At 62.7% G+C, this 27,786-nt stretch overlaps 4 protein-coding genes across 6 annotated transcripts; 1 reads left to right on the top strand and 3 right to left on the bottom strand.

Moving 5' to 3' along the window:
• Nucleotides 1-1,097: 1,097 nt before the first annotated feature.
• LOC113907233 lies at nt 1,098-7,012 on the bottom strand. Of its 2 annotated transcripts, none has more exons than XM_027566119.1 (7): nt 5,750-7,012; nt 5,295-5,544; nt 5,048-5,171; nt 3,611-3,816; nt 3,019-3,089; nt 2,712-2,807; nt 1,098-1,547 (listed from the first exon to the last, which is right to left on the bottom strand). In XM_027566119.1, the coding sequence occupies exons 1-7, from the start codon at nt 5,854-5,856 to the stop codon at nt 1,337-1,339; spliced, it is 1,065 nt and encodes a 354-aa protein (XP_027421920.1). In that variant the 5' UTR covers nt 5,857-7,012; the 3' UTR covers nt 1,098-1,336. The 2 variants fall into 2 exon arrangements, with proteins under 2 accessions (XP_027421920.1, XP_027421921.1); XM_027566120.1 differs by having other exon boundaries at nt 3,647-3,816.
• A 4,965-nt stretch (nt 7,013-11,977) lies between these two features.
• On the bottom strand, nt 11,978-13,917 carry SDF2L1 (stromal cell derived factor 2 like 1). Its single transcript, XM_027566118.1, has 3 exons — nt 13,667-13,917; nt 13,179-13,375; nt 11,978-12,390 (listed from the first exon to the last, which is right to left on the bottom strand). Exons 1-3 carry the CDS (start codon nt 13,851-13,853, stop codon nt 12,109-12,111), a joined length of 666 nt encoding a protein of 221 aa, XP_027421919.1. The 5' UTR covers nt 13,854-13,917; the 3' UTR covers nt 11,978-12,108.
• Nucleotides 13,918-16,631: 2,714 nt separating this feature from the next.
• Nucleotides 16,632-22,052, bottom strand: CCDC116 (coiled-coil domain containing 116). The gene is made up of 5 exons (XM_027566117.1): nt 21,060-22,052; nt 20,668-20,809; nt 19,446-20,003; nt 18,735-19,325; nt 16,632-17,585 (listed from the first exon to the last, which is right to left on the bottom strand). Exons 2-5 carry the CDS (start codon nt 20,737-20,739, stop codon nt 16,797-16,799), a joined length of 2,010 nt encoding a protein of 669 aa, XP_027421918.1. The 5' UTR covers nt 20,740-20,809; nt 21,060-22,052; the 3' UTR covers nt 16,632-16,796.
• A 1,230-nt stretch (nt 22,053-23,282) lies between these two features.
• Nucleotides 23,283-25,350, top strand: YDJC (YdjC chitooligosaccharide deacetylase homolog). Of its 2 annotated transcripts, none has more exons than XM_027566113.1 (5): nt 23,283-23,705; nt 23,795-23,954; nt 24,147-24,246; nt 24,327-24,504; nt 24,934-25,350. In XM_027566113.1, exons 1-5 carry the CDS (start codon nt 23,332-23,334, stop codon nt 25,085-25,087), a joined length of 966 nt encoding a protein of 321 aa, XP_027421914.1. In that variant the 5' UTR covers nt 23,283-23,331; the 3' UTR covers nt 25,088-25,350. The 2 variants fall into 2 exon arrangements, with proteins under 2 accessions (XP_027421914.1, XP_027421913.1); XM_027566112.1 differs by having other exon boundaries at nt 23,288-23,705; nt 24,701-25,350.
• Nucleotides 25,351-27,786: the final 2,436 nt, after the last annotated feature.

The following is a 27,786-nucleotide window of genomic DNA, read 5'->3' as shown; positions in this document are numbered from 1 at the left end:
ACCTGGCCGCAGCTCAACGCCATCCCCTCCCAAACCCGCCTTGGCCTGACCTGGCTTCTCAGGTCTTCCGCTCGGAGCCCCTAAGGCCACCCGGCCTTGGCCCCGTCTCTGCCCCAGGCCGACATCTCCAGATGGACACCCACAATCACTATCCGCCCTCTCACCGCTCACCCGGACCCCACTGCCTGCAGCCCCCTCTCCTGGGCGACCCAGGGGCAGGTGGCCATCAAGCACGAAGGTCCAAAACCCTCGTGATCCCTTCGGCCTCTTCCCTCGGCTGGACCACCACGTTGGGGTGCCCCCGGCCAAGCCTCAGACCTCCCTCTACACTCAAGCACTGGGTGATCTTGCCCGGGCTCGTGGCTTTAAACGCCTGTATCCCTTGACTGCCAACACTAAATGGCCAGCACTCCTGACTCCTGCCCTCTACTTTGGCACCCAGTGAACTCGAATTCAACATGTCTGCTAAAGCAGAATTCTCCTCCTCCCGCTCTAGGGTCCACTCTCCTCAGAGTACCACTATCCAGCCAGTCAGCCCATACAGCTCCATCTCAACTCCCACAAGGGCTTGTCGCCACTTGTAAACCTATACTAACCTATCTGTGTGCTGACTTACCATGCATGCACACAAACACACACTCTCTCTCTGCAGGGTGAGACATAACGTCCCTAAGAGCCAGGACCCCAACTGCTTGTCTGCTATCTCCAGTCACAAGCAAGGTGCGTGCCGCGTGCTGCCGCTTCAGCTGTGCCTCTTTTTCAACCCTATGGACTGTAGCCCGCCAGGCTCCTCTGTCTGGGGGTTCTCCAGACAAGAATACCGGAGTGGGCTGCCATGCCCTCATCTAGGGATCTTCCCAATCCAGGGACGGAACCGGTGTCCCTCACATGTCCTGCATGGACAGGCAGGTTCTTTACCACTGGTGCCACCTGGGGGGCCAAGCAGCATCTACTCTACCGGCCAGCATCATCCCACACTTTGTGAGGACTCACATCTCACATGCAGGTTGATTTTAAGGTCAGCATGCAAGGTGATCAGAGTCACATGTCTTTGAAACTCTTTAGGGAGGCGCCAAGTTGGAAACCAACTCACTGGCTCATTGTCATCCCATGGGGGGAATAGACCACTGTTTCTAAGGCTTGTGTTTGGGGGCCAGGCATAGCAAAAACTGGTAGTCTTGTAACTCAGTGGGATCAAGTGAGGCCCAAAGGGGTCACAGAGTCACTACAGCACAGGCAGCTCCCGTCACCCACTGCTCTGTGTGAGTGCCCAGGGCTGAGATCCTGGGTCAGGCGCAGTGAGGGCACGGCAGTAAGAAGACACCAGCAGGGGAGTTTATTTATCCTCCGGCCGTGGTCTGTACAGAAGAGGTGACTGCTCCCTCTGGTGGGGAACGGACTCTGCGTTGCCAGGGTCATTCTCTGAGTCACCTGTGGGTCTGGGCACAGGCTGGAACTTGAGCAGGACAGGCGGGGTGAAGATGGAAGCCCTCACAGACGAGGACGGCGTCTCCTCGGGGGCGGCAGGGCTACTGCAGACTGAGGTCCTGTGCAGGAGACACAGAAGACGTGGATTTGGATTCATGAGGCGCACAGAGCACACAGGGCCGTCAGAGGAACACACCACGAAACCCAGGCTGTGTGATGGTCTCGCTGCATTCCTGCTGCTGGAACCCCTCACGTGGGATGTTTGCTCAAAGCTGTCCATTGCAGCAATGTTTGTGATTGTGTAAACCCGGAGATGATCCAAATATCCGTCAGGGAACACCCAGAGGAACCACGGCACAGCCCGGCAGTGGGCTATGCAGCAGCTACTCGAGGAAGGAAGCTGGTTTTCACAGCCCAGAGTCAAGACGCCCAGTGGTACGGTAGTGGATGAAAGAAGCTGCAGTGTGAGCCTGCCTTGATTTGCAAAAGCAACCGATGTACTGGGACTCTTGTATTTTATGTATTCATTTCTGTATTGTGAACTTTTCCCCATAGGATACGTTCTGCTTTTGTGAACTTTTAAAAACCAAAAACAACCCATCTTTGGTGATGGCACCAAGAGGCGGCACAGCCCGCTCAGAGCGGGCACGCGGCAGGACGCCGAGAACGGTCTCCACCAAGGGCTCCGTCAACACGCGAGAGCGGCTGAGTAAACGACGCTCTGTGCACACAACGGGGGTGTTCTGCATTTATCACTGGCTTTTGGGGGTCTTGGGTTTGGTTTTTTTGGCCACACTGTGCAGCCTGTGGGGTCTTAGTTCCCTGAACCCGGCATTGACCCTGGGCCCTGCAGTACCACCAGACACTGGACCACCAGGAAATTCCCAGCACTGGTGTTATTTTCAATGGGTGAATTACATGCCATGTGAATAACACCTCAAAAAAGCTGTTTGAAAACAAAAAAGTCCCCTAATGCAATGAAGCTGCAATCTCAACACTCAATGACATGGGAAATACTTGGCAAAAAAAGGTAATTTAAAGAAAACCACACAGTCAGTAAACACCTGACTTGCAGAACCACGTACAGAAGACCCCAGAGCTGCCCCAGCTGACGGAATCGCCGCCTTTACGTTGGCCCCGGGGCAGTTTGGTTCTGCTTCCCCCCATCACAAGCAGTAGGAAGGGGCAGCCACTCTCCAGCACCAGGGTCCCGGACGACATGGGGGAACCTCCCGGAAGCGGGAGGGACCATCACCCCGCACATCCCTCCAGGGCACACTCACCAGGGGACCTGGAGCTTGTGCGCATTGTTCCTGGTCAGGTACGAGAAGTGGAAGCCCCCAGGACTGAGGACCAGGGGGGTCAGGTCGACCGTGTGGCTGCAAGACAGGGTGAGGCAGGGGGCTCAGCCTCGGTGTGGGGGTCACAGGTCGGGCACAAGCCGATGAGGAGGGGAAGGGAGCACTCAGGATGCAGGAGGAACATCAGAGGGAGGCCAGGATTCCGGATGGGCCAGAGAGGAGCATGCTCCCCTAAGCCCTTAGCCTTAGCGTCTGTAGTCTGCCTGGGGCCCCGAATAAATCCTCCCACCTCTTTGGGTTTGATGACAGGCCAGTCCAGTTTAATTTCACTTCAGACCTCGAAACTTCCACTTCCTCCAGCTGCAGGAAACAAAGGAAACGGGACAAGCGTGGGGTTCTGCTCAGGAAGAAAAGCACCTTCTCCGAGAACTAGGGGGATGCTGTGCCTTTCTTCCAATCGGAAAATCGCTGCTGGGGGCCAGCCAGGGCTTGGTGTTAGGGGCACGGGGCCTGGGAGCTTGCGGAGGAGGCCCCGGCGCTACCTGGGGGCAGGTGACGGGTAAGCGGGAGCCAGGAGGGGCAGCCAGGGAGGAAGGGCGCTGCAGAGGCGCTCCGAGGGCAGCCTGGACGATGGTCCCCGTGAGGAGAGGTGGGCGGCGGGCATCCCCTGGGAGCCCTGGGGGCCGGCTGAGGGCCCTGAGGTCAGGCGGATGGGGTCCCACGTGTCCCCCACCCAACACTGCCAGCAGAGTGGCCCTCATCATCCGCTGCATCTGCTGCTGCCTGCAGAGAACATTCTGGGAGCCTCTACCGTGGGGCCAGGGAATCGCTGGAGTGCTTCTGAGCAGGGCGCAGAGGATGCCCTTCCACGGGCCACTGACCGATGTGCTGGGCAGCGGAGGGAAGGGGCCAAAGACCTTGGGCATAGTGTAGACAGCGGGTGGCGGGGCCGCCGTGGAGGCCGTCGGCAGCAGCGGTGGTCCAGGCGGCAGCAGGGCTGGGAGCAGGCATGGGGAGGTCGAGCGGTCCTGCGAGAGGACGCGTTCTGGTTTCTTCGGTTTCCGCTTCCTCCTCCTCCTCTTGGCATCTGGGACAGGAGGTATCCATGAGCATCTGCCCCAGGCCTGGACAGGTGTGGGAGGGCAGACAAAGGCACGCCCACGGGCAGGGGAGCCAGGCCCACACAGGGCACCGGGCAGCCACGCCTAAGGCCACCGTTGATGGGCACCCACACGCGCCATCTCCCCGGCCCCTCGGCCGCCCCACAGGGAAGTCCGAACCACCCAAGGCACAGGCCAGAGCCCCGCCAGGCTGTGTGCCAGGACAGAATTCCACGGGAAGCGATGGAGTGTCACCACCAAGGTTAGCCTGCCACCCACCCTGGAGTCACCCACGTCCGAGTCTGCCAGTCTGACAGTGACTCCACCAATGCCACCCAGCCTCGGGCCATGCTGGGGGTGTGCAGAGAGCCACGGGGAGGGAGTCCTGCAGAAGGGAGCTCAGGAAGACACCCGGGGCCTCCCCCGCCTCTCCCCTGTCCTCATGAATCTGGGTCTTTCTACTGTTCAAATCTGGAGCCCATCAACACAGTAGGGGTCAACAAGCCCCTCTGGAGAGAATGAGCACTGCTGGGGGCACTGATGGGAGGCTGAGGGCCTGCACCCGGAGCCACCCTGGCCTGAGTCCCCCTTCAGCATCACACTCCCGGGTGGCCCACACATGCTGGGCAACCTCCCTGGGCCTCCATTTCCTCTTCTATGAAACAGGAATAAACAACGCCAGGCCGATGCCTCCGGAGGCTGTGTTGAGAGCTACACGCGCTGTCGATGAAAGGGTGCCATGGGACTACCCCCACCCCCGCCCAGGCGTCCACCGCCATCGCCCTCGTACAACCCTGGACCCGGACACACCCAAGGACCGAATCCAAACCTCATCACAGCTTCAGAGCAACCGTCCGAGACACGCAGGCAGAGGGTGACAAGCAAACATGCCAGGGGACCCCGACAAAGGACACAACCGAGTGGGTTCCCAGAGGACAACACAGTTCTTCAGTCCAGGGCATCGGGGAAAACGAGGTCACGCCACCTCACAGGGGATGCCACCAGAGTGGCCTCTTCCTCGGTTGCCTTCCCGGTGTGGCAGTGAACACGGCCGCCTTCCAGCCCCACCCTCACCTGCCCCATGTGAACACAAATCTGCCTCCCACCCAAACGGAGTGCGGGCCTCTGGGGTCCTGACTGACAGAGCAGGCTGGAAAGGCAGTGTGGCCGCGGGGAGGTCTGAGCCAGGCGGGCCAGCGCAGCGCGCAGTGGGCTCACCCTGGGAGTAGAGGTGCACGCGGTGGATGCGTCTCTTCAGCTGTTCCAAGCGCTGGTGCATCTCCAGGGCGCTCATGCTGTTACAGCAGTTCAGCTCCCCCTGGACCGCACACGACGCCTTGGCCTGCGAGGGCCACGGGCAAGGCAGGGCGGAGGAAGCCAGACGCCTGAGCCGCCGCCTCCGGGAAGCCCCCGCCCCCGCCCACCCCCCACCCCGGGCCCCCCGACCCCGCCCGGCCGGCCGCACCCAGAGGAAGGAGAGGAGCCCGCGCCGCTCGCACTCGGCCTGCTTGCCCTTGCGCACCACGCGCTCGGCCAGCGCCGGGTTGCGGTCGAGACTGCGGAAGAGGCGGCGCAGCGCGCGCTCCGTGTAGGTCGCCGCCTGCCTCTCGAAGTCCTCCTCGGAGATAAGCTGGCAGAAGGTCACAGTCTGGGGGAACTCGCTGTCGAACTCGTCCAGGACCTCCATCCTCGAGGGCTTTCGGCGGCTTGGCTGCCTGGGAACCGAGCGGCGGTCGGGGCGGAGTCCCCTGGGTCTGGGCGCGCCCACCCCACCCGCCCCGGGAGACAGGGAAGCCCCCCGAGGGTCGCAGCTCCGCCACCATCCAGGCGGGACCCCCGGGGTCCGGGCGCGCCCAGCCCCCACCCCCTGCCCCGAGGGCCGGAACTCGCGTGCCCGTTGGGACTCGGTCCAGGACGCACCGCTGTCCCCCAGCCACCGCACGCGCCGCTGCCCAGACCACTCCGGCCACTCCCCGGAGACCGCGGGCCAGACGGCAGCACGTGACAATGCCCGCTGCTCCGCGCATGCGCCCTCGGGCTTCGACGGGGCGCGCACCGCTGCACCCAGACCAGGCCCACCCCGTTCCTGGGCGGCCAACTCTCGCAATCTCTTTGAGACCCTTGGACCCCAGGCTGCCTCCAGGCCCCCCGCATCCCGGCCGCTCCCCTCCTCAGAATCTGTAGGACCTGAGGGACATCAATGCCCCGGAGACGTCTCTCTGCCCACAAATCCTATAGCCCCGGAGCTCCACCTTTTCTTTGGACTTACTCTCCAGCCTCTGTCCTCTCCACGTGAGGGTCTTCACCATTCCTTCTTGGACATCTTACCTGCTTCTTAGTCCCAACCCAGAACTGACTGAACCCCAAGTTCCCTGGGTTCCAGACCCACATGTACGGGTCCCCGGGGCGGGATGTTTCCTGGGTGTCTCACACTCAGCAGAGCAGAAACTGGCAGCTTCTTTCCCCCTCCACCCTCTCCAAAACCTGCTTCTCACTTTCCCTCTCCTGCTGGCCAGGGACCAACCACCATCCATTCCAGTATCTTAAGGGGGGGCGGTGGTGCTCCCTGGAGCACATGTTCCTGGCCCCTCCCCACACCTCCTCCTGTCAGCCCCTGTATCTTGAGACTTTTTTTCACCTCCTACCACCAAACCACCAGCCCCAGCTATCCCCAACACAGGAGGTGGCCTTCACTTCCTCCCACTTTGAGGCCTGCCTCCTGCAAGGAAGGAGAGGTCTGGCCTGTGTATCTTGCCTAGGGCTGCAGGCAGACTCAGATACTGCTGCCTCCAAATCTCCATTCTGTTGCCTGGCCACCACCTGTGACTTTCGGACCTGACTCTAAAACACGCAGTATGTGCTTTTTTAAAACCAGGACAAGCATCCTCTAAGAGTCAGGGAGGCCCTTGTTAACATCCCCTTCATGTTTATGCTTATAATACTTCATGCTTTGTATGTTTCTTTGGATTTTTTAAAGTATGCCGTGTCAAGCACCGCCAAAAGGAAATGTTTGCTGCTTTCAGGGGCTCCTAATCTAAAGAGGGCTTCAGCCACAGGTGGAAAATGTGATCTAACCGGCCGTGAGGAGGAACACTGGGCGCCCTGGAGCCCGGGGAAGGCTCTCCTTGCTGCTGCTGCTGCTGAGTCGCCTCAGTCGTGTCCGACTCCGTGCGACCCCATGGACGGCAGCCCACCAGGCTCCCCCGTCCCTGGGATTCTCCAGGCAAGAACACTGGAGAGGGTTGCCATTTCCTTCTCCAGTGCATGAAAGTGAAAAGTGAAAATGAAGTCGCTCAGTCGTGTCCAACTCTTAGCGACCCCACGGACTGCAGCCCACCAGGCTCCTCCGTCCATGGGATTTTCCAGGCAAGAGTACTGGAGTGGGGTGCCATTGCCTTCTCCGAGGCTTTCCTTAGGAGGGGACATTTGAGCAGAGCCTTGAGTTCCCAGCAAAGGCAGGAAACAGCTGCATGGCATGTTTGGCCATGGGGTACAGAGTCTGCATAGGAGCAAGGGGTCAGGCCTAGGAGGTAGACAAGCATGTGTCATTGCCCCTCATCCTACCCTGGGTGCCAGGGCATCTACCCTTGTCCCTCTGGGCACAGCCATTGATGAAGGGTACTCCCAAATGCCCCTTCAGACACGAATGGGCCCCCTCTCAAGGAGACAGGCTTGAATGGCTGCCACTGGGCACTTGAAAATCCTTTGTGTCTGGTCCTGATGCTGAGGGGGCCCTGCAGGCATGCCTGGGGCCAATCTCCTTGGCAGGTCGGCTCCAGTCCCCCCGATTGCAGCTGTGCAGGTGGGATGCTGGGCACTTCACCGTCCCTCCTGCAGGCTCAGGGCAGTACACATCCCTGTAAGAGAACAAGTGGGCGTGGGTGGAGGACACACGGCTCCATTTTCTGAGCCCACCATCCACCCCAGCTAGCACTGCTCCTGCGGAGGACCCAGGAGAACATTCTCCCCAGGCGTGCCAGGAGGGCCAGGCTCAGGGCACCCCCAGGAAGTCAAGGCAGGTGAAGCTGGGTCTGAGCCTGGCCCGGGCAAACCCTCCAGGCAAAGCAGTGGGCCTCTTTGTCCACAGGGTCCTGACCAAACCTTGAGCCCCCAGTCTTACCTGTGAGTTGGTTGCAAAGATCCTCTTCAAACCATAGGTTTTCCGAGTCTGCCCCACCCCCTGTCCAGCCTCAACCTAGCTGGAGAGGTTGGGAGAGAACCTCGCAGCTCTGCCGTTCTGATCCTCCGATGGACAGCCCGCCAGCCCAGCTCCCCGCCTGCACCTCCTTGCTGGTTAGTGGAGTGAGGTGGCCAGACTCCCTGCCCAGGCGCTGCGGGTGGTGGGTGGGGCCTGACCGATGCCCTTTCATCATTGCACTGCTTGCCAGGGGCGCACAGTAGTGCAACAGGGAAAGAGTGTCAGGCAGGCCTGCCAGCGCCTCTCCCGGTGGTCGGCCTGGATCTGAGACCCGGAATGCAGGCCCACTGGGGCGGGGCCTCTGCCTGGGGGAAGGGTGCCCTCTGACCCCAGAGGCCCAGGCCTGGCCAGGATCTCAAGTTTCCATGGAGAAGGGAGCTCGCTGGGCAGGGGGGAGGGGAGGGCGTGCAGGTCCGGGGGCCCGGCCTGGGGAAGGGAAGTGGCAGTGTGGGGGAAGGGGTCTCCAAGGCTGGTCCCGGATGCTTTGACAATATCATTGCACTGCTCCTCAAAGCACAGTAGTGCAACCTCGTCAGAGCACCTGCGGCCAGCAGGAGGGACTCCCACCGTCCCCCCATACACGCAGGGCGGGAAGCAAGCACAAGTGGGTGGGGCTAGGGGCCCATTCCTAGACAGCAGGGCGCGGAGGGGATCTCACCGGGGGGCTGCCGTCCCTGGAGTTCTCAGGACCCCCAGGGGAGCCAGACCTTTCCCGGTACCCTCCGGAGAGCCGTGGGTATGCGACCCCAGACAGAGGGCCGGCTCCAGCACCTGAGCGGAGCGGACCGTGGGTAGGGCGCACACACAAAGGAGAGGGGCCCGCGCTCCAGTGCGGTCAGAAACCCACTGGCGCCTGAGGCGGGGGTGGGTGGATACAGCCTGACGACCCTGAGCCCTTGCCCGGCCCGAGCCTCGGAGAAAAGAAGGGTGACCCCCCCCTCAACTCCGGGCCGGCGCGTCCCCGCCAACTCAGGCCCCCGTCCCAGGCCCCTGGCTCCTGGCCCCCAACTTGGGACCCTCATTCTGTCCCGGGAGACTCCCTGCCCGGCGGCCCAGAGAAAAGAGGGACGAGGGGGCTCCCCGGCACTCTGTGGTTCCCTGCTCGGAGGGGGCCGCCCGGGGTGTTGGGCTGCGCCCCTCCACACCAACCCCTCCGGCGGGAGAGGGCCGCCCTGTCCCGCGCCCCCACCTCGGACCCGGCTACTCACGCGGAGGACGCCCCTTCCTCCCCCCGGGCCGCGGCAGGTCTCGGGAGGTGGCGGCGAGAGGTCCGGGCGGCCGTCCGCCCGAGCCGCCCCCCAGGACCACCCCGCACCTCGTGGCGCCCTCCGGCCGCCGGCTCCATCTTTAACCCGCTGACAGGCGGCGGCCCGGCCCCCGGCTCCTTAGCATAGCGCCGCGCCCATTGGCCGGCGCCGGCGAAGGCTCCTCCCCGCGCGCGCTCGTTGGCTGGGGCCGGAGCGATTTCAAAATAGCCTGCGGGCCCTGATTGGTCGCGCGCGGGCCGAGGCTTCGGCTCCGCGGTTTTAACAATGAGTTCTGCGAACACTGCCTCCCCATTCATAACTTATCAAAGGGAACTTTGCCCGCCTTTTCGCAGCTCCAGTCTCCGCGAGTTTTCATCTCCGCCTGGGCGAGGCGCTTGGAAGCCCGGTGGGGGGCGCCGGGCGCGCGGCCAGACCCGCTGCGGAGGGGGCTGTGACCGGAGGAAAATGTCCCGACCCGCGCGCGCGCGCGCGCTCAACCCAACGCGGGCGCGGCTGCAGGCCGCCCCGTCTGGCATACTGGGATTGCTCCTGGTGCCTCCCCGGTGGCGTGCTCGGCTGCGGTGGGCTTCGTGGCTGGGGTAACCCCCTCCCCGCTCAACCCCACCGCATCGCCGGACTTGAACCGAATGAGATCTGTCTGAAACCACCGGGCGGGCCTGGGCTATGTGCGGGACAAGGTCTTGGAGCCCACCTCCACCACCGCCCCCTCCCCCGGAGCCTTGCGGATCCGTGGAAGGCACAGGGAAGGGGGCGCCACTCGGGTCCCTGCGTGATCTTGGATAAGCAGTCATTCAGTGCTTCCCGGGGGACTGATGACCCGGGAGGATGGACATAGCGCCGCCGGCCCTCACAGAGCTGCAGCGTGTGTGTGTTGGAGAGGGTAGTATTTAGGCTACTGCGCATCTGGGCCCCCTCCTCTTTTATTCGCTCAGTCCAGAGCCTGAGAGCAAATGTTTCGGAAGGCAGACAGAGCTGGGTTTGCATCTTTAGCAACCTCAGTAAACCTCCTCTGAAAAATTAAGACGATAATTGAACGTGCTGTGCTTCATAGATTCGTTGCTGGGAGCAGATGAGACGCTGTGTAAATCGCTGACCCAGTGCCTGGCACTTAGTTTTCAATAAACGAGAGATCGGCTGCTGCTGCGCTTTTAATTTTTGGTCTTGTCCTGCATTCCGCCTGCGGCCACCTCACCTGCTCTCACAGCTTCAGCCTCGATTTCCCGGGGATTCTTCCCGTGCACTGTTGGAGTCCGCTATTAACTAACACTCCTCACTTGTGTGTGTGTTGTGGCAGGGCGGTAACAGAGGCAGAAGTGGGCTCTCACAGCCCAGTGGGGCCAGGGATAGACCAGAGGACCGCCCCTGGGACTTTCAGTGTGGTCCACACTGCAGGCGCCCACACCCCGTTAGCACTCACCTCTATGGAAAGGATGCTCACCGCCAGTGCCTGAGGGCTTCGTTCTGGCTGCAGAATCCAGGGCAAGTGGGAAGGGCTGCAGAGGGACACCCCCAGCGCCCCGCAGCCCTCAGCCAGTGAGAGAAGGTACCCTGGTTGGATAAGTGCCCCCCACTTGCATGTTCTACCGGCTGCCTTGCGGGTTCCTCTCAGCCCCACTCCTTCCCCAGTGTTTCCTGGGATCACTTCCCAACAAACTGCCTGCACGCCTGTCTCAGGTCAGGTGAGCAGTGGGAGAGAAGTGGAGGGTAGTAAAGGATGCTCAAAAGGTCGGAGCAGAGCAGGACCTCCTGGGGGAAGGGACAGGGGAGTAAAGGGGGTAATCATGACCCTCCCTCCGCTCAGGTTTCACAACTGGCTAGAGCTTTTCTCTCATGCCCTAAGGCCAACTGACTTCTCAGAAGTCAGGTGCTCACTCTCCTCTAAGGCCCTTCCCACTGGTTGCCACCCCTGGCCTCTCCTTGGGCTCTTCCTCTCCTGCCGGAAAGTGGCACCCTCTAACCCCAGCAGCTCAAGTCCTTCAGCTTGTAATCTCTGCCATCACCTCTAGAGGGCACCCACGCACCAGCAAAACTGCTATTACCGTCCTCTGTCAAGGGCCAGCCGATTTATTGTTCCTTCAAGTTTCAACCCTTTGACAGCTCAAAGTGTGACTCTTCTTCCAGGAAGCCTTCTCAGATGTCTGCAAGCAGCAGTCCTCTGTGGTTCTCTTCCCTTGCAATATCTTTTGAAGTTCTGTTAGGGCTTCCAGGGTTTGGGGCTAGCTGAGCATGTGGGGTGCCAATCTGCACGGAGACGAATCTTGCGATGTGAATCTCCACCAGATGGGCAGAGTCCCGGCCCAGTGCTTGGTCAAAGGCAAGGGTCCAGACTGTCGCAACTGCCAGGGGAAGGGTGTCAGGAGGAAGGGACGCCCTTCAAGGGATGAGGGACTGGCCAGCTTGTGCCCATCCCAACTGGTAGGGAGCAGGGCTCCTGCAATCTGCTGAGACCCCAGCCCTTATCAGGAAGGTTCATGGAGCTCGAGGGCTGGAGCATATCAGGCCATCTGAGGGTGGGGGGAGGGGGCTGTGATGGCCCTGGGAAGTGTTGAGAGTGCACAGAAGAGCATCAGAGAGGTCTGGACGGGTTCAGCTACCAGCTGTGCTGGAGACAGAGCTTTCACACTGAGGAAGAGATGCTGAGTGGGACCAGCTGGCAGCTTCGGGTCAGCCCCAGGCTCACGGTTAAGTGCGACCACAGACCAACATTCTTTAATCATAAAGGCACTTGAGAACCCCTACAAAGCCAAAGTCTCCCCCGAGAGTCGTCTGCAGACAACACCCCCCGCTGCCCTCTACCCCCTGGTCCACAGCACTCAGAGCTCATCGTGGCCCCCAGGGGCCTCTGGGCTGGGCTTGATGAAGATGCCTTCCATGGCCTTCCACTTATTGTGGGCGCTGGCACTGGCCATGCCATGCACCTCATGCTGCCCCCGGATTGGGCTCCCGTACTGCTCGCCAGTGACCGACAGGAACACGGAGGTGCCCACGTGCTGGAAGCGCACGGCGGCCTCCCGCTCCCAGTGCTGCCCTGAGCAGCGCACGGTCCACAGGTCCAGGTCGTCCCCCTCGCCGTCCTCCCCAAAGGCGCTCACCTCCTGTGGGGGCAAACGGGGTGAGGACAGCGGTCGCGACGAAGGGAGCCCTGAGTCCCCTGTGGGCACCTGCCTGGCAGTGGCACTCACTTCCCTGTACGTCTCCCTGAGACTCAGCTTCCACAGCTGCCAACTGGGACCACCCCCCGCCCCAGCCCCGAGTCCCCCCAACACGGGTTCTTCAAACACGTGCACACCCCATCTCACCTGCCTGGGTGGCGACCACTGGCCCCCAAGGAGTCAAGACCTCCCCGCCTCCCTCCTCCTCCAGTTCCTTCTGTCCTAAACCCTCTGACCTGCACTCAGCATCATGTCTGCCTCTCAGCCTGACAGCCAAGGCTCTATTATCTCATCCTTTTCTTTGGATAAGCCCCCAACCACCCTCTGTTCCAGCCCCACCGCCCTCCCAGCTCTGATGAACTCGCACACAGGCTCTTGCCCAGGCCTGGGAAGACGCCCATCTCCTCCCTGGATTCCTCCTCATCCTTCCAGGGCCGGCCTGAGTGCCTCCTCGCCGCGGAGTTTCCCATTCTCTACCGCAACAGCTGTGTGGATCCCCCTCCTGGGTCCAGCTCCCGCCCAGGAGTGGAGCTCTCCAGCCAGACGGCTCTTCCAGCTGTGTCCCTGCGGAGCTGAGGGCTCCAGGGGGTAGGCGCCGGTGGGGGTCATCTCTCTGTCCCCAGAGTGGGCGCCGGGCAAACGCTTGTAACTTGACGCTCCCATTTCACAGAGAAAAGCTGGGGCTCTGAGCAGGTGCCCAGGCCCCGCGCTCACAAGCCAGGGGCGCTCACCTGGTTGTTGGTCAGCGGCGACGGGAAGTGGTGCGTGTGCAGGTTCTTGCCGGTGAGCACGTGCGTCAGCCTCACCGCTTGCCCGCAGCGCACCGGGGACCCGCGCGGACACTCGCCCTCCGTGCCGCCGCGGATCCGCCAGTAGCTGTTGGCGTCGTCGGACGCCTCCACACCGGTCACCGACTGCTGGCCGCTGCCTGGGGACGACACCCCATCCCCGGGGTGGCCGTCAACTTGGCAACGCCGACCCTCGCCCCGGACAACCTCCGCTTTCCCGACGACCTCGACCCTGGGACCCAACGGCTCCCCAAGGCGCTCCCCGCCCCCCGCCCGCCTCTGGTCGCACTCCCAGGTCCGCCGCTCCGAACGGCGTACCGACCGCGCCCTCGAAACTTCCGGCCTCCTGCCCTGAGGACCCCCAGCCCGCTGGCCCGCGGGGACCCAGCGCCCAGCCCGCCGTCGGGCGGCCCCGGCCCCGGCCCGCGCACCGGATCCGTATTTGATGTCGTGCGAGTGCAGCCGCACCCGGTGCTGCGTGTTGAACAGCTTCAGCACCGACCCGCAGGTCACGAGCCCCGCGTCGCTCTTGGCGGCACGGCCCCCCGACAGCGAGAGGGCCAGCAGTATACCCAGCAGCGCCGGGCCCGCAGCTCGACCGCTGCCCGCGCTCCACATCGCCCCGGCCGGGGTCCGGCGACTCGGCCCGCGGTCGCTTCCGTCTCCGCCGCCGGCCAATCCGGACTCTGACAGGGCCCGCCGCAGCAGCCAATCGCCGGCCTGCACGGCGCTCCGCCTCTGCTGCCATTGGGTTCGCGCCGGAGAGACCCGCCCCCAGCTTCGGCGAGCGGCGGCTGGGAGGGCCCTGGCGACACGAGGAACGTTTTGACTGGTCCACGCCTCCGAGGGCTGACCAATGAGGATCCAGGGGAGGCCCAGGCGGCTCCCAGCCGCGGGAGTGCTGGATGCCAGGCGGCTGCCGGCTAGGGCGCCGCTCTAGCGCCCGCCGGGCTCAGTAACCCAGTTCACCCGATCACCTTGATCCCAGATCCCCTGGCCCTCAGTGATGGTGTCCCCCTCGGACCCCGGGTCCACAGCTGCAGGGGCTTGAGGTTGCTCGACTACTAGATTATGTGGTCACGAGTGGACACATGCTCCTTCAGTTCCTGGACCTAATCCTCCAGTCGCTCGACCACTGCCCCCTGACATTGGGTCACATTTAGTGTCCCTGGACCCTGGAGGTTCTGAATTCCCTAGGCCCTTCCTGGGCAGAATCTCATGGTCACTAGGCCACTGGGCAGCAGAGGGCAGCAGGGAGCTGTGATACAGAGGCTAGCAGTCATCAGAAAACCCTGAGCTGCCTTGGGAACCCGGAGCCCTGGGAGACCAAATGACTGCGAACCAAGCCTGGGTGACTGTGTGTCCCAGGCTGGGGACTCACTGCCTTCTCAGAGAGCTGTCTGCTCAGTCCTGTAAGGCGGGAAACTTACACGGCTGTTTATTTATTCATTCGTGGAATATTCTTACCTTGACTTCTAGGCCCTTCAGTTCAGCCCAGCCCAGAAAACGGCTGACTGCTCAGCACTTGGGGCACCAGCAAAGCAGGGAGAAAAAAAAAAAGTCTGTGTTTGATTAAATCATCCAGACATCCAGAATTTAGAATTCAGAAAATCCAGGATAGATTCATTTAAATTACAGCAATGGATTAGTTTTCGGTTTTCATATTCCCCCTGACTCGGTGCTGATCAGCGTGTGGGCTGTTAGTTGCCTGACCAGGGATCAAACCCACGCCCCCTGCGGTGGAAGTGTGGAGTCGTAACCACTGGGCCACCAGGGAAGTCCCAGTTTTCAGGCTTAACATTGTCTTTATTTGGAATTCCATGTAGGACAAGGTGCCTTGATCTTTTCAACAACTCAGTGTCTAAAATGCTGTCTGCCCTGGATTTAGTAGACCCTGGCTTGGAGGGGCCTCCAACCCAGGCAGAGGGGCTAGAGTGCAATCCAGACACACCAACAAACATCTCAAATGTAGTATGACCAGACCAGAACTTGCAGCCTCTTTCCCACTGCTTCGACCCTAGTCTTCTGATTTTGAGTAATGCCACCCCTGTTCACAAATTCACAAGCTCTTCAAGCCCCAAACTGGGGACTCATCTTTGATTCCTCTCTTCACCACACCCCTCCCATCTACCCCAACGCATCTTGATGGCTCTGACTCCGAACAGCTTGGAAGGCATGTCTCCTGAGTCCCTGTCAGCACCCTAAACCAACGTACCCCATGTCCCCCTCCAGATATCTACCACACCGCTGAGATTTCCCTGCTACTGAGGCCCCTCCCAAGACATTCTCCACCCAAGAAAGTGGTTTTTCTTAAAAAGCATAAATCAGGTCACACGAGGTGCCTGCTGAAAGCTGCCAACGGCTTCCCACTGTGTTGGGACCAGACGACGGTGAGGACACAGCAGGTAATCTCCCCGCAAGGTGAAGACAGTGTCCAAAGACCAGCGCAGGCCATCCCTGGCAGTGCAGTGGTTATGACTCCTGCTGCTTCTGCAGGGGGTGTGGCTTTGATCCCTGGTCAGGGAGCTAAAATCCCACGGCCCCCCCAAAAAAGCACATCGACTCCAGAACTGCTGCTTGGAATAAAGAGCTGTCTGCTGATCCAAGAGCAGCAGAGACCCCAGGGATAGAGTCAGGGAAGCCAACGTGCCTCTCCCTGAGGCCCTGGAGCTGCAGGGGCAGGGTCAGGGTGAGGATGCCAGGTTAGCCCTAGGAAGGCAGAGGGGAGGAGGGTGCTGAGCTGGGGATACAGGATGGCCAGAAGCTCTGGGAGGGCCTTGGACGTGAGACCCTCCAACCAGGGTACCAGCCGAGTCCACAGACCCTTCGAGAGAGAGAGCTGTCCTGTTCTGCCCAGGGCCCCTACGGAAGGGGCAGCCAGTCCACAGCCTGACTGACCAGCAGAGGGCGTGTGTGTCCTGGCAGAGCCGCCCCTCTCTGGAAGGGGAAGCAATAATCCCAGGGGCAGTGTGTGGGTGGAGACAATGAGTCCTAAGAGGCTTCCCTGGTGGCTCAGCTGGTAAAGAATCTGCCTGCAACGTGGGAGACCTGGGTTCAATCCCTGGGTTGGGAAGGTTGCCTGGAGAGGAGAACAGCTGGCCACTCCAGTATTCTGGCCTGGAGCATCCCATGGACTGTTTAGTTCATGGGGCCGCAAAGAGTCGGACAGGACTGAGCGACTTTCACTTTTGTTCTTTCTCAAGAGGTTTGAAGAGCCAGGAAGATTCAGACTGGGGCAGAGAAGAGCCAGGAGCAGAGCCAAGGAGGTCACAGGGCTCAGGGCACTGGCAGCTGCCCAGGAGGCGGGGCTCAGCCCACCGGAGGGTCTGGGTGGGGGGCAGAGGTGGATGTGTGGAAGGACATCTGAGATCTCTGACAGGAAAACCGTGCTGCATCAACACAAGCTTTATTTTTCCTGTTGGCTCCCACGAGAGGCTCAGCGAAGCTCCTTGTGGGTACCAGCCATTCTGACCTCTGCTCGGGCAGGGCAGGTGCAACAGCAGTGGTCAGCGGTGGCAGGAGGAGTGGGCCATGGAGTGTGTGGTGAGGCCGCATGGGGCCTCACAAGGGGTCACTGGGGCCTGCCCCGGAGCCTGCCATGGGGGAGCTGATTGTGGCCTCCCCTGGAGGCTCCTGGGAGCTCTGGGGCTGGTCTTCATCTCCAAAGAAGTCTTCCTCCTCGTCCTCCTCCTGTTCATCTTCCTCCTCCTCCTCCTCTTCATCCTCCTCCTCCATGCTCTGCCGGTCCTCCATGTCCACTGTCTGTTCGGACGGATGGGAGGCCACGCCGGCCTTGGTGGGGGACAGGAACCGCTTGGCCTCTGGGGGCCTGGAGTGCTCCTGTGGGGGGTGTGGCCGGGAGCCCTTGGGCCTCGTGTCGAGGCGGGAGGGCCCCGTGGGCTTATCCCGGATCCTGTGGCCCCTGGTGGAGACCTCGGAGGGTGTGGCGGGGGTCCCCATGCCTCGCCGGGGGGTGCTGTGCTGGGAGGTCGGTCGGTCGGGGGCCCGGAACGCCAGCCGGGACGAGCGCTGGCTGGACTCGGCCTCCTCCAGCTGGCGCAGCAGGCAGTGCCAGTCGACCGTGGAGGACAGGCGGACGTGTGAGCCCTTCACCTTCTTGAAGCCCAGGTAGAGGTCCATGAGCACCTCGGTGACCGGGAAGGAGATGAAGCCCAGCTGGTCAGCGAGGCTCTTCTCAAAGCTGTACTTGTGGACGAGCAGGGACACGGCCTGATCCTTCAGGTAGTCGATGAGCTCCTCATGCCAGGGGTTGGAGAGCTGGGACACGCTGCTGGACCTGGACAGGATGGAGGGCAGCGGCTTCTTCTTGCTGAACTTGCAGCCGGGGCTCTGCGCAGGAGTCGGGGGAGGGTGAGGGAGACAGGTCATCCATCCCTGCCTGCCCTCTGGCTTCCCTCCCACCCAGAGCATCCTCCGCAGCACCCACACGGCACATCGCCCGCTCCACACTGGGTGTGGCCTCACCAGGTCGGCTCCACTGGCCCATTGGAGAGCTGGGCTGGGGTCCCATGTGCCGACCCACCCTGGTCAGTCAGGCCCAGGGCCAGGCCAGTGACCTCAGTCCCCATGTAGTCAAAAGGGGGTCTGCACGACCCTCACCCAGGCCGGGGTTCAGAGGAGGGAAGCGTGCCTGAACCCCGATGGGGTGAAAGCAGGCTGGGGGCCACGCAGAGGAGCCGCCAGGGTGAGGCCACCCACGTCCTCTCTCCACACTCTGCCCGAGGACCGCCCTCTCAGCCTGCAGACTCGCTTGGAGAGTCCCACCCTGGACGGCAGGACCACAGCGGGTAGGCCTCAGACACAGGGCCCTACTCTGGGCTCAGGCTGCTGTCCGCAAGGGACAGGACCTTCCCCTTCTGGGAGGGCCTCCGAGACTCACGTACAAACCTTAAAAAAAAAAAAATACCCAGAATAAAAAATAGCCTTTATTCATCTTTGACAACACGTGGCAGTGGCTAGGACCAGACTCTGGGCTCACTCGTTAGCTCACAGCCCCCCACCCCACCCCCGGCTCAGGTGGTGCCCACAAGGGCCTGGCAAGAAACCTGGGTCCTTTTTCAGTAACAGTAGTGGTGGCTAGGAGCGGTGGCGATAGGACCCCTTCCACTGCAGCCCTGGCCCCAAGACCCCAGGCCCCAATCTGGAGGAGGTCACCTCCCGCTCCGGCAGGACCCGAGATGGAGAGGGGCCCCTGAGCGCAGAGGGGTGGGGTGACAGCGCCGAGAAGGGGTTCGAAGACGAGGGGTGGGGAGAGGCCAGCGGAACCAAGGCCCGGGGGGCGCTGCGGGTCAGCCTGAAGGGCGCCTCCGCCACCTCCCAGGGCGCGGGCGCGGCGAGGTGCGGGCTCTGCCAGGGCTGGGCCCGCGAGCTCAGGGGCTCCGAGGCGGGAATGGACGGTTTCTGTACTCTGGGGTCCCGGTCCAGCCCCTCCTGCTTGGGGAGGGATGGAGAAACCTTGGGCTCTTCAGTGTCTGTCACCTCAAGCCGGAACCTGGTGGCCACTTGAGGGCTTGGCACGGGAGAGCCACCTTCCTTGGCCTTGGCGCGACCCTTGTGCTGGCTCTTCCTTTGCTCGGTCCGGGGGCTGGAGGCCGTGGTGGGCGGTGACTCGTAGAGCTCCTCCCCGTCCGTGGGCGTGGCCACCTTGGAGTCGGACTCCCGGGCGGTCTCCCATTCCGACGGGAAGAGCGGGCCGCCGTCGCGGCGGCGGGCGCCGCTGAGCTTCTCTACGGCCCGGTTGACCACGTTCTGCAGGGCGGGGAAGAGGTGGTGCTCGGCCAGGAAGTCCAGCGTCCGATGGGGCTCGCGGAGCGTAGAGTAGCCAGGCAGCTCAAACGACGCCGGCTGGCTCAGCAGGGATCTCATCTCCTTGTTCAGCTGCCGCCTGAGGAAGCCCAGCTCGCGCTCCGTGGGCCCAAGCTCTGACGATTCGTGCGTGTCCCAGCTCGAGCCCAGCGGGCCTGAGAACCACGACAGGGGCTGCTCTACGGTCCACTGGGTGCTGCTCTGGCTGTCCAGCGAGTCCCACAGCAGCGAGTCCCCGTGGGAGGAGGCCTGCCCCAGGCCTCTCTGCAGAGAGAAGGGGAACCCTCAGAGATGTCCGCGGGCGGCCAAGCAAGGCCTGGTGCTGGGCTCCCGGCTGGGGTCAGCCCCGCACCCCCCCACCGGGTCCGCAGCCCCTGACCTCACCCCTCGGTTCTCCAGCTGCAGCAGCCGTTTGAGGCTCTTCTCCAGCAGGAGTTGGTCCGTCACGGGTGGCAGTCGGCCCAGGCCCTGGGAGCCCAGGTCGCTGTCCCGGCTGTGGCAGCCCGGCCAGTCGGCGGCTGTGCAGCTGCTGCGGGAGTCGGACATGGAGCTAGAGCGGGAGGGGTAATTGTTGGGGCGCCCCACGCAGAGGCCGGGCCGGGCGCGGTGCCGGCGGAGGGTGCTGAGGCTGGGCCGGGCCCGCGCCCGGCGCCCGCCCCTCGGCACCTCAACGGGGTCCTGCACCTCCACCAGCGGCACTCCCGCCTCGGTCTTCACGGTGGCCATGCGCTCCGTTGCCTCCTCCACCACCGTCTGCAGGCTTTCCAGCACCTGACCCTCGACAAGGAAATCCAGGAAGCTCCTAAAGGGTCGAGGGCCCTGACGGTTTCTGCAGCGGCCTGAACTGCCAGAGGGGTCATGCGAGGAAGGCGGGTGTGGCCTGTGGCCCGGCTTGGAGGCGTGGCCCATTTCCGAGAACAGTGACTTCTTAGGTGGCTGCACCTGAGCAGACAGGCATGTCAGGGTGGGCAAGGATGCCCCATGGCGGGGGAAGGTGTTCCCGGGGGTCCTCCTAGGGCACCAGGAGCTGGGTGGGGACTGGGCAGTAAAATGAACGGGGTTTTGGAGCCAGGCAGCTCAGGCTCTGGACCCTGGCTCTGCCAGCTTCAGGCACGATGCCCTCTCTTGAGGTCCCTCTCTTGCAGAATGGGGGTCCGTTCAGGGTGGCCCTGAAGCTTCCCTGACGTGTACGCTTCACATACACAAGATGTGGCTGGGCAGTCTGAAAGCCCGCTTGTGCCCTCACCCAGGGCATGACTGGGCAACCACAAAACCTCTCGGCACTGCCCCACTGCCGGTCTCCTCAGACCACCTGCGGTCCTGAGCCCTGTGCGCCCCATAGCGGCTGCTGCATCTCCAGCCAGAGGCCCTCAGGAGACTCTGTTCTCACTCTGGGGTCCTCCCAGGCCCCTGGGGGTCGGGGGGGGGTGGGCACAGGGAAAGAGACTGACAGAGGTGACCAGGACCCAGCAGGGCGGCGGCGGAGTGCTGAAGACAACAGGTCACTATGCGGCCCAGAGAGGACATCCGTGGGGGATGAGAAACGGGGGCGGGGGGAGCGGGGGGGCTGTGGGCTACTGGGGAACACGGTGGGTTCCCCACTTACCCGGGCCACGTAGGTAGGGTGGCCGGCCTCATCGTCCGCCAGGTAGCCCGAATGGTGGCGGCAGCTGGCCATGGTGCCGATGGCCGGGCCCGCTGGCCTCCTCCTCTCTCTTCGGTTGCGCGGTGAAACCGCGGATTCCTGTCTGCGCCGGGCGGGGATATGGCATGAGTGTGCCCCCCGCCCTCCATGGGTCGGTGTCCCCGTCAGTCCGTGGACCGCTGGTCCCCGGCTTTCTGCACCCCGCGTCCTTCACAGGTCCGGCAGGTCCTCTGCTCGGAGCCCCTGCGCGTCTCAGCCACGTCCGTGTCCAGAGTCATCTCTTAGCCCGGTTGCGCCCGCCCTCCGTCCTCCTGGCCCCGGCGTCCGACCCGGGCCCCCGGCAACCCACTCACCAAGCCGGTGACCCCTGGGCTCGCGCTCCGCTGCGGTCCGAGCCCTCCGCAGGGCGTCCGAGCAGCTCGGGGCCGCCCGGGGGCCTTTTCATTTGCATCCCGCGTCCTGATTGGCCTGCGCCACGCCGCTCGCTCGCCGGCTCCCGCGGCACAATGGTTGGGGCGGGGCCCGCGGGGCCCCTCCCTCAGGCTCCGGCTTTGGCCCGCCCACATTTCTAGTCGGCGCTGGAGACCCGGTTTGGAGGGGGAGCCTGAGAGACGAAGCCACCGCCTGCCCCCCAGGTGACACAAGCACCTTCCTCGGCTTCTCTCTGGTCCCTGAGTTGTCCTGGGCTCCTGCTCGCAGACTGTCCTCCACTCGCCCAGTGTGGACATCCCAGCTTCTGTCCCTGGCGGACTGGAAGGAATCCCGCCTCTTAAATCACAGATCAGCATCAACTCCCAGCTCCGGGGTTTCCCGCGGGGGCAACTCAACCCCTCTAGTCGCCTGCTCCGTCTCCGTAAGTGGAGCTGAGTGACTTTTCACACGGGTTTGGAGATGAAGTTAATCTTCCTACAACACTGGCACTCTTATAAAACCTGTAAATCTTGCCCTCCTCTCTCTCTCCTACCTGTCTGCCCCAAGGCTCTTCCTAATGCAATCCATCCAGGTGTCACCTCCTAGGAGAAGCCTTCCCAGAAGGCTCGTCCCCCCAACCAAATGACCACAAACCCCATCCCACACTTTGCCACACCATGTGGTTAATGGACTATCAGTTCATGCTCCCTGGAGTTAGGAATTGTGGTTCTCACCCCTATTCTATGATCTTTCTAATATCAGTAGGTGCTCAATAAATGTGAATTTCATCCTTCCAATCGAGTACCTCAGGGCCTCTAGACTTTCCAGGACCAGCTTCCCAGTGGAGAAGGATGATTGAAGTCCCACAATCTAGTCATCACTATTGAACACTTTGTTGACAAAGGTCCGTCTAGTCAAAGCTATGGTTTTCCAGTAGTCATGTACAGATGTGAGAAATGGACCATAAAGAAGGCTGAACACCGAAGAATTGATGCTTTCAAATTGTGGTGACAGAGAAGACTCCTGAGAGTCCCTTGGACTGCAAGGAGATCAAAACAGTTCATCCTAAAAGGAAATCAACCTTGAATATTCGCTGGAAGGACTGATGCTGAAGCTGAAACTCTTTGGCCACCTGATAGGAAAAGCTGACTCACTGAAAAAGAGCCTGATAGTTGAGGGTGAAAGAAAGGGGTGGCAGAGGATGAGCTGGTTAGACAAGCATCACCGACTCAATGGATATGAATTTGAGCAAACTCTGGGAGATGGTAAAGGACAGGGAAGCCTGGTGAGCTGCAGTCCATGGGGTCACAAAGTATCGGACACAACTGAGCGACTGAACAAAATTGAATACGATCATCCTTATGCCGAGGGCCTGGTGAAGGACGACTCTTTAAGGCCTCCAGTTCTTACTGCGCCCCACAGAGGTGGGTGTTAACTGTTATTCTCCAGCTCAGCTCTGCCCTTTCCGCCCCGAGGGCAAGCACGGCGCAGAGGACCAGAGCCGACCAGAGGCAGGCCAGCGCTCCGGAGGGCAGTCCCAGCTCCACTGATGCCCGCAGAGTCACACAGGCCAACACACTAGCCCTCTCTGAGCCGCAGTGCCCTCATCTGTAACGCAGGAATGACGTCACCCACCTCACGGGCTGGACTCAGGTACTGCACTTCCCAGTCTCGCCAAATGAAAACGCTGGCTGTCAACCATGGTGACTGTAAAGTCATTGGTAAGGAAAGTTTTTCTGGATCACAGAGGAAAAAAAGGAGGTCACGAAAATGTAAAGTTGTGTCCTGACACAGGGCTCAAGAGATGGAAGCTGGGACGGATGCCTTCTCAAATAAAACCATTGGTACAGGCTTTCTCTTTGTTCAGAGCTTTTACAAGTCAAGAAAAAGCCTCGTTTCAAAAAATCAACAAAAGACAAATAAGCAATTTGTAAAAGAAATAGTTAGCTAATAAAGACATGAAAAAGTTCATAGTATCAAAAAAAAGAAAAGAAAAGAAACTACGACGATGGAATGCCACTGATGTGATCATTGTCTCCTCAAACAACAAACCAAAATACTTTGGGGTGGAAGAGCAGAAAGCTTGGGTGTATTTATTAGAGAAAAAAAAATACCAGGAGACATGACCCAGAAAGTGAACAGTGGTGACCTTGGGGGAGGGTAAGAGGGTTGGTTTTTTTTTTTTCCCCCAGGTTTGATTTTTCCGTTTTACATATGAGACATTTTTGCAGTCGCTGCAAGTCCCGCGCTCGGGGTGGGGCGGGGCACCCGGCTTGCAGGGACCCCCGGGACCGGCAGGCGGCGAGAACAAAGGCCGAGCGCGGGCGCGTGCGTCGGGGCGGGGCCTCGGGCGACGTCGGGGGCGGGGCCTGGACCGTCCGCTCGCGCGCTCGAACCCTCGCGCGTCCTGCGGACGGAGGCCCCATGGCCCGGCTTCGCGTGCGGCTGGTGGTCACGGCAGACGACTTTGGCTACTGCCCGCGGCGCGACGAGGGCATTGTGGAAGCCTTCCTGGCCGGGGCTGTCACCAGCGTGTCCCTGCTGGTCAACGGTTCGGCCGCCGAGAGCGCGGCTGAACTGGCCCGCAGGTGAGTGGCGGCCCTCCTGCACGGTCCGGGGCGGGCTCGGGGACCGCCGTCCGCGCCGCCGATGCTCCCTGCTCGCGCTCCGCCCGCAGGCACCAGATCCCCACGGGCCTCCACGCCAACCTGTCCGAGGGCCGCCCCGTGGGCCCGGCCCGCCATGGCGCCTCTTCGCTGATCGGCTCCGAGGGCTTCTTCCTCGGCAAGATGGGATTCCGGCGGGCGGTGGCGGCTGGAGAAGTGATCTTGCCCCAGGTGCGCAGGTGCGGCTGCAGGAAGACGCTCAGGGCTGCGCCGCGAGGGTGCCCTGGACCATTACGGGCTGGACTGGAGCGCCGGATGCCTCCCTGGTTCAGACGCAGGGACGATCGCAGCGGAGCGCGGGGACGGGGTCCCATGGGGAGCTGCTCCCGGACGCGCGCTAGATAACTCACCTTCGCCCTCCAGGTGCGAGAAGAGCTGGAGGCCCAGCTGAGCCGCTTCCGGGAGTTACTGGGCAGGGACCCTACTCACGTGGACGGCCACCAGCACGTGCACGTGCTCCCAGGTGCGCGGGGCGGGGCTCCCACGCCGGGGTGGGAGTGTGCGGCACGTGCCTCGCCCTGACTCCGCCCGGCCCGCCCGCAGGCGTGTGCCGGGTGTTCGCCGAGGCCCTGCAGGCCTGCGGAGTGCGCTTCACTAGGCTGCCGCTGGAGCGCGGGGTGGACGGCTGCGCCTGGCTGGAGGCCCCAGCGCGCGCCTTTGCCGGCGCCGTGGAGCAAGACGCCCGCGCCGCCATCGGTCCCTTTGTCCACCATGGCCTTCGGTAAGGCCCCCAGCCCCCTGGCGCAACCCCCTCCAGCCCTGTGCGTCTGGCTGGCTGTGCCCCCCTCCCCATTTCTTAATCTCGACGGGGGTCAGGCCTCCTCCCGCGTTGCCCACACCCCAGTTGCCGGGGTCCCTGGCCTAGCCCTGGCCACCAAGACCCTTTGGTCCTGCTGCTGCTGCCCTGGCACCCACAGGTGGACCGACGTCTTCGTGGGCCTGAGCACCTGCGGTCGGAATATGTCCGCGCACCGAGTGCTGGAGGCGCTGGCTCGGGCCCTGGAAGGTGTGCCCACTGGCCAGGCAGTGACGGCCGAGCTGATGGCACACCCTGGCTACCCAAGCGTGCCTCCTCTTGGGGGCTGCGGGGAGGGCCCCGACGCCTTCTCCTGCTCTTTGGATCGCCTGCATGAGCTGCGTGTCCTCACGGCGCCCGCACTGCGGGCTCAGCTTGCCCAGGACGGTGTGCAGCTCTGCACCCTGGAAGACCTAGACGGCAAGAGGCCCGGAGAGGGGGCTGCCAGCAGAGCCGCTCGGGAACCCTTTGTGGAGCCCTCCCCACCGTGACCCTGGCAGACAGCTGAGCGTTCATGTCCTTGGCACGCGGGAAGGAAACCCGGCCCCAGAGCCCGCGTTTCTGGGCTGGGACACTGTCACCTCTGGGCCCAGGTCCTCATGGCGCGGGGTGTGGCCAAGCTTCTGCAAGCACTCTGGCTGTGGGGGGCAGCCGTGACCTCTGGGCCTGGGCCCTACCAGGCGTGGGGGCCATCACACCACTGGCATCATCCTTGTGTAGGCACTCGGAGCAGAGGTGGCTGTGTTAATAAAGTAGCATGTTTCCCGTGAACTAGGCCCAGGAACCTTCCCACACACAAGAGCACGCCACTCTGGGCCCCTGAGGTCACTCTCCCAGGAGCGGTCAGCAATGTGGTCCACCTTGGCTCTGCCCGTGCCTCGGCTCTCTTCATCCTCTTCTTTGGGGAGAGGTAGTGGGGGTTGGAAGAATCTCTCGCAGGCTACAGTTCTGGGGGAGGCCTAAGTCAGCAGTCCTTTGCCGCCCCAGGGGGCGGGCCTGAGAAGGTCCTGCAAGCCTGCAGGAGTGTTTTACGTTTGCCCAGGAGGAATGGTCGTCTGTGCACGTGGGGTCCCTCATGTCGCGTGGATGCCCTGTGGGTGGGGCTCCCAGGGCCTGGGTCAAGGGTGGTGCCGGAAGCAGGCGGAGCCCCGCGTGGTCCTCGTCTCACGGAGTGTCACGTCACAGCGCCGGTGCCCCCATTTTGCAGACCCAGAGAAGGGGGCGCAGCTGTGAGGCTGCCTGCTCACTGACTCAACACGCGCTGGGCCTTAGCCTGGGTCAGGCAGCCACCAGGGCCAGAAGAGCCCGCTGCACTGACCACGTGAGGGCAGGGCTCATCCCGACTGGTGGCTTCAGCCCCTTTCTGGTTCCAGCTCCTCCCCATCTTCCTTGAAACTTGACTTCTCCAGCTGTGGGCCCTTTTCTCCCTCTCATCCTGCCCCACCCACCGGGGTCTGTGTCTGCTCCCTGGAGGGGGAGGGGGTCTGCTGCTCTGAGAGGAGCTGGCTGTGCAGCCCTTGGCCCAGGACAGAGTGTGGGTGACGGGAGCTGGAGGGTCTGCAGGAGAGGCTACTGTCACCAGGGAGCCAGAGCGAGAGGAGCAGAGGCCCCCGGCGACTGGGATGAGGAGACGGAGGGTGGGTCTGATCCCACGGCGGGTATTGCTCGTGTCCAAGCTGCTGTGCTCAGGACGGCTCAGACGAGGGATTCGCCGTTACCCACGGTCCACCAGGCACAGGGCGGCTGGGACACAGCCTGCAAGGAGCCCACGGTCTCTACACACAGTGGGACAGGCGTGAGACTCGGGCTGCCATGGGAGTGGGAGGACAAAGCTCCGTGGCGTGGCTCACAGCACCCGCCGGCCAGGCACACAGGAAGACGGCGTTTCCCACACAGAGCCTGCCGGCACTGCGCTGTGTGAGGACTGGGCTTCACTCAGCTGCGCTCCTGGCGGGGTGGGGGAGTGGGCGGGGAGGAGCCGCTGCAGATGGTGGGAGCAACTGAGGCTCAGGGATGCCCAGCAGGGTGCCGCACAGACGTGCTGCTGGGGAGGACAGCGGGAGCAGGACGCGGGCCTCCCTGTGCAGACAGGAGCCCACCAAGTCCAGGGGCCTGGGCAGAAGAGCCCAGGGAGCAGGAGGGGCCAGACGCCAGGCCGAGCAGACACAGGTGAAGCGTATTGAGAGTGAGGAAGATGAGACTGGGGGCCGCTGAGGGCAGGGAGCGGAGGGGGTCTCAGGCTTCGGGGAGGGGCTGTGACTGGTCGTGGGGGCCCCTGGCCGGGCCCCTCTGTGAAAGCAGGGTGACGGGGCCCGGGGTGGCCCCGAGTCGGGGCTCCCCACTGATGATCAAGGGAAGGCGCCGGCCGCCTCACCTCCTGCTGAAACGACGCCCCGGAAGTTCCCCCTGCCACCTGCAGGCTGAGCTGTCGGGGTCTCAGCTGGTGTCAGACCCCAGGGCAGGGGCCCCAGTGGAGAACTCTGTCAGGGCCCCAGCAGGCCTGCTGCTGAGCCAGCCCGAAGGCTGCAGTCCCAGGGCTGCGGGGCAGGAATTCAGGGAACTGGCCTGGCCCCTCCCTGTGCACACCCTCACCAGCTCCCCAGCCTCCTTCCAGGAGGCACCCTACTCAGGCCCGCAGTCTGCTTCTCTGTTAAGTGTGGCTGAGGTGACGCACGTCCAGAGGTCAGTGTCCCCTCCTCCCCTGACGCCCCGGATGTCCCTTCTGCTGTCCGGGGCCTGGCCAGAAAGTGTCTGCACCTCTCTCCTGGAGACCCATGCAGCCCTACCCCCAGAAAGGAAGAGACAAACCCACACGAGCAGACCGTGTCCCAGAGCACTTTTATTCAGGGCAGCAGAGCAGATCGCAGCGGCTCGGGAGGCTCGTGCCCGCCGTGGGGAGGGGCGGGGGGGCCAGGGCGCTCGCTCAGAGGCGGGCCTGGCAGCTCTCCCCTGCTCGGGGGACCGGCTGTCGGGTCGGAGGAGCAAGGCTAACCGGTGAGCTGCTCCACACCTGCCCGAGGGCTCAGCGCGCGCCGCCGGTGAAGCCAGCCCACTCTGGGAGGGGCGGGGCGAAGCAGAGTGTGAACCCCCGAGGGGAGGGGCCGCCGCGTGCAGCACGCGGGCGCTCTCCCGGCGGCTGGCGAGCAGACCCGGGGGCAGGGGAGACAGGCGGCTGAGCTGCGCTGGTGGAAGCACGAAGCGGTGGGC

Source organism: Bos indicus x Bos taurus, chromosome 17 (genome assembly GCF_003369695.1).
Source record: "Bos indicus x Bos taurus breed Angus x Brahman F1 hybrid chromosome 17, Bos_hybrid_MaternalHap_v2.0, whole genome shotgun sequence".
Lineage (NCBI taxonomy): Eukaryota > Metazoa > Chordata > Mammalia > Artiodactyla > Bovidae > Bos > Bos indicus x Bos taurus.
This window is presented reverse-complemented; position numbering and strand designations above follow the sequence as displayed.